Source organism: Crocodylus porosus, unplaced genomic scaffold, assembly GCF_001723895.1.
Source record: "Crocodylus porosus isolate Cpor-Errol unplaced genomic scaffold, CroPor_comp1, whole genome shotgun sequence".
Taxonomy (NCBI): domain Eukaryota; kingdom Metazoa; phylum Chordata; order Crocodylia; family Crocodylidae; genus Crocodylus; species Crocodylus porosus.
In genome coordinates this window covers 6325306-6327715 of record NW_017728928.1, presented here as the reverse complement: position 1 = coordinate 6327715, position 2410 = coordinate 6325306, and the positions used below count along the sequence as shown (strand labels likewise).

The 2410-nt window shown below is 42.6% G+C and overlaps 1 protein-coding gene across 2 annotated transcripts in view; it reads left to right on the top strand.

Moving 5' to 3' along the window:
* Nucleotides 1–2097, top strand: part of LOC109314985 (E3 ubiquitin-protein ligase RNF135-like) — a 10187-nt gene extending 8090 nt beyond the window's left edge. For both annotated transcript variants that reach the window (XM_019542417.1, XM_019542418.1), the window contains exon 7: nucleotides 971–2097. In XM_019542417.1, the coding sequence (XP_019397962.1) occupies nucleotides 971–1500 (530 nt within the window). In that variant the 3' untranslated portion in view covers nucleotides 1501–2097. The remainder of the gene's footprint in view (nucleotides 1–970) is intronic.
* The last annotated feature ends 313 nt before the right edge of the window (nucleotides 2098–2410 follow it).

The following is a 2410-nucleotide window of genomic DNA, read 5'->3' as shown; positions in this document are numbered from 1 at the left end:
TCCCAAGGTCCCTTCCAGCCCTGATGTCTATGAAATCTATGAAATTACAAGGGAAATTTAAGTAATATAGTAGGAAGAACTTTCCAGCTCAGAGGGTGGTTAAGTACAGGAACCAATTACCCAGAAAGGTAGTATCATTTCAGCAATAAGAAGTTTTATAAAGCAGGTTCACCAGACATTTGTGTGGGATGTTTTATATGGGAGAGATCTCGTCTCGAGCCAGATTTTGAACCGATTCACATGACAAGATCCTTTCCAGACTTATTCTTACATGATTCCAATGAAGCAGTAGTTTTATAGTCTCGGTTGGGCATGGTAACCCTCTTACTTTTTATTCTGTTACACACAATTTGGTTGTAAGATTGCCGTTTGGGAACAGGGTCCACCCTGTGTGGTATTAAGTGACCTCAGCTTCCCCTCCTATAGCTGGGTTAGTTGTTTTTTTTACCATACTGTGTTGGCTGTCACTTCTCAGGCCCGATAAAAACTGTTTTGCATTTGAAAGCTTATCTAACCCTATCCCAACTATGCAGTTGTTGCAATAACAGATATCACCCCAAGGCATTTTTGCCTCTTGCCTAATTCCTGGACCATCACGGCTACTACATCACTGTAGCACTACCATACTTAGTTTCCACTGGAATTCACAAGCTTAATCTTTAGGTCAGTACCAAAGGTTTGCTCAGTCTCAGTGGTCACAGTCAATAGGAGTTTGCCTGAGTCAGCACCAGGCTCAGGATCTGGCTCCTACTGTTCAGCTGAAGATTCTTAGCAATTTGCAAGATTGGGCTCTGGGTTGCAATTTGGGTGAAGGATTCTTGTTTGGTGGCCAACTTTCATTTTGATTACCTAATGGGGCACAACTCCAGCAGTGTACAAGAGGCATTTCTGTTTACCAAGTTTCATAAACGTTGACTTGACAAGTCTCCCCATTGCCTTTGGATCAGAATATTTTCTTTATCTTTTTTAGGGGCAGAAAATGTGACCTTTGATCTTGAAAGAATTCATCACCAGCTAGAGGTCAAGGATGAAAACAGGAAAGTGATTGTGTCTCTTTATCCCCCACGTTACAAAGACTCTCCCAATAGGTTTCGCATTAGCCAGGTCATGTGTTCCCAAAGCTTCTCTTCTGGATTCCATTACTGGGAAGTAATTACCAAGGACAGCAGTGGATGGGCCGTCGGAATCGCTGACAGAAAGATTGGTAGTGGGGAGAGACTGGGAAGAACTGAACTTTCCTGGTGTGTGGAATGGACTAATGGACAATTGTCAGCATGGCATAGGAACCAGAAGACCCCATTAAAGGAAGGGAGACCCTTGAGGGTTGGTGTTTTTCTCAATCTGTCAGACAAGAACCTGTCATTTTATTCCCTCGCCAAAGAAGAAACACACTTACATACATTTGAAATCAATATCTTGGAGCCTATGTACCCTGCCTTCTGGATGTATGGCTTGGATGATAACGGTTCCTTAAGTATAAATCATATAAAGAAAGAGTAGGCTACAATACCTATGGAAAGGGAAGAATTGGGCTGTAATGCATAGAGTTGCTTTAATGCTGGACATTAACAGGGGACGTTTTCTTCCACTTTTCTCTGTGTTTGCCTTCCTTGTTCCAGACTGGGCCTGACCTGGTCTGGTTTTGCTAAAGTGACCCTGTCAAACAGTGAGGAGGAAAAGCAGCCCATGCTGACCATTTCTCTTCCTCCAGCTGCATGTAGCCAGAGACTTATTTCACAAAGGGCAGAAACAGGCTTAAGCCTAACCCACAGACTGCATCTCACTATGCCAAAGAACAGTGTCAAAATAGGTACGGCACCACCTCATCCTTTCAAGAGGATTTCTTCCAGAAGGATGCATTTGAACAGGGAAAACTCAACAGGAGACAAGACTTTTAATCTCAGCAGGGCAAACTGTTATTGGGAGTAATGTGCTATAACACATTCCCTTCCTACACACAAAAAAGCTTGAGAAAGGTAGTTTAATCATGGTCTGAAATCAGGCACAAGACAGGCATGTTAGAGACTGACTTGGTGGACAGATAAGGTTCTTTGGGTAAATCTGATATCTTTTATTAGACCAACTCAAACAGCTGGAAAAATTCTTCTTTGCAAGCTTTTGGGTAAATACCCTTCATCAGGCTGAGGAAGTATCTGCAGTTGACTCTGCTCTTTCTAGATGGAATGAATAGTAAAGAAGCCAGAGGCTGGTATGCATGCAAGAGAGCCAGTCAGTGAAGATGTAAATTGAGGAGTCAATAGATGAGAGACAGGTTGGGGGGGAGGAATGAATGTAGCTGGTAAATATGGAAAGGTACTTGGGGAGTCAGATGTTAGGCAGGTTACAATGTGTCATAAATCCACTGTCTAGATTTAGTCCATGATTTTTTGTATCCAGTAGGTTGATGAAG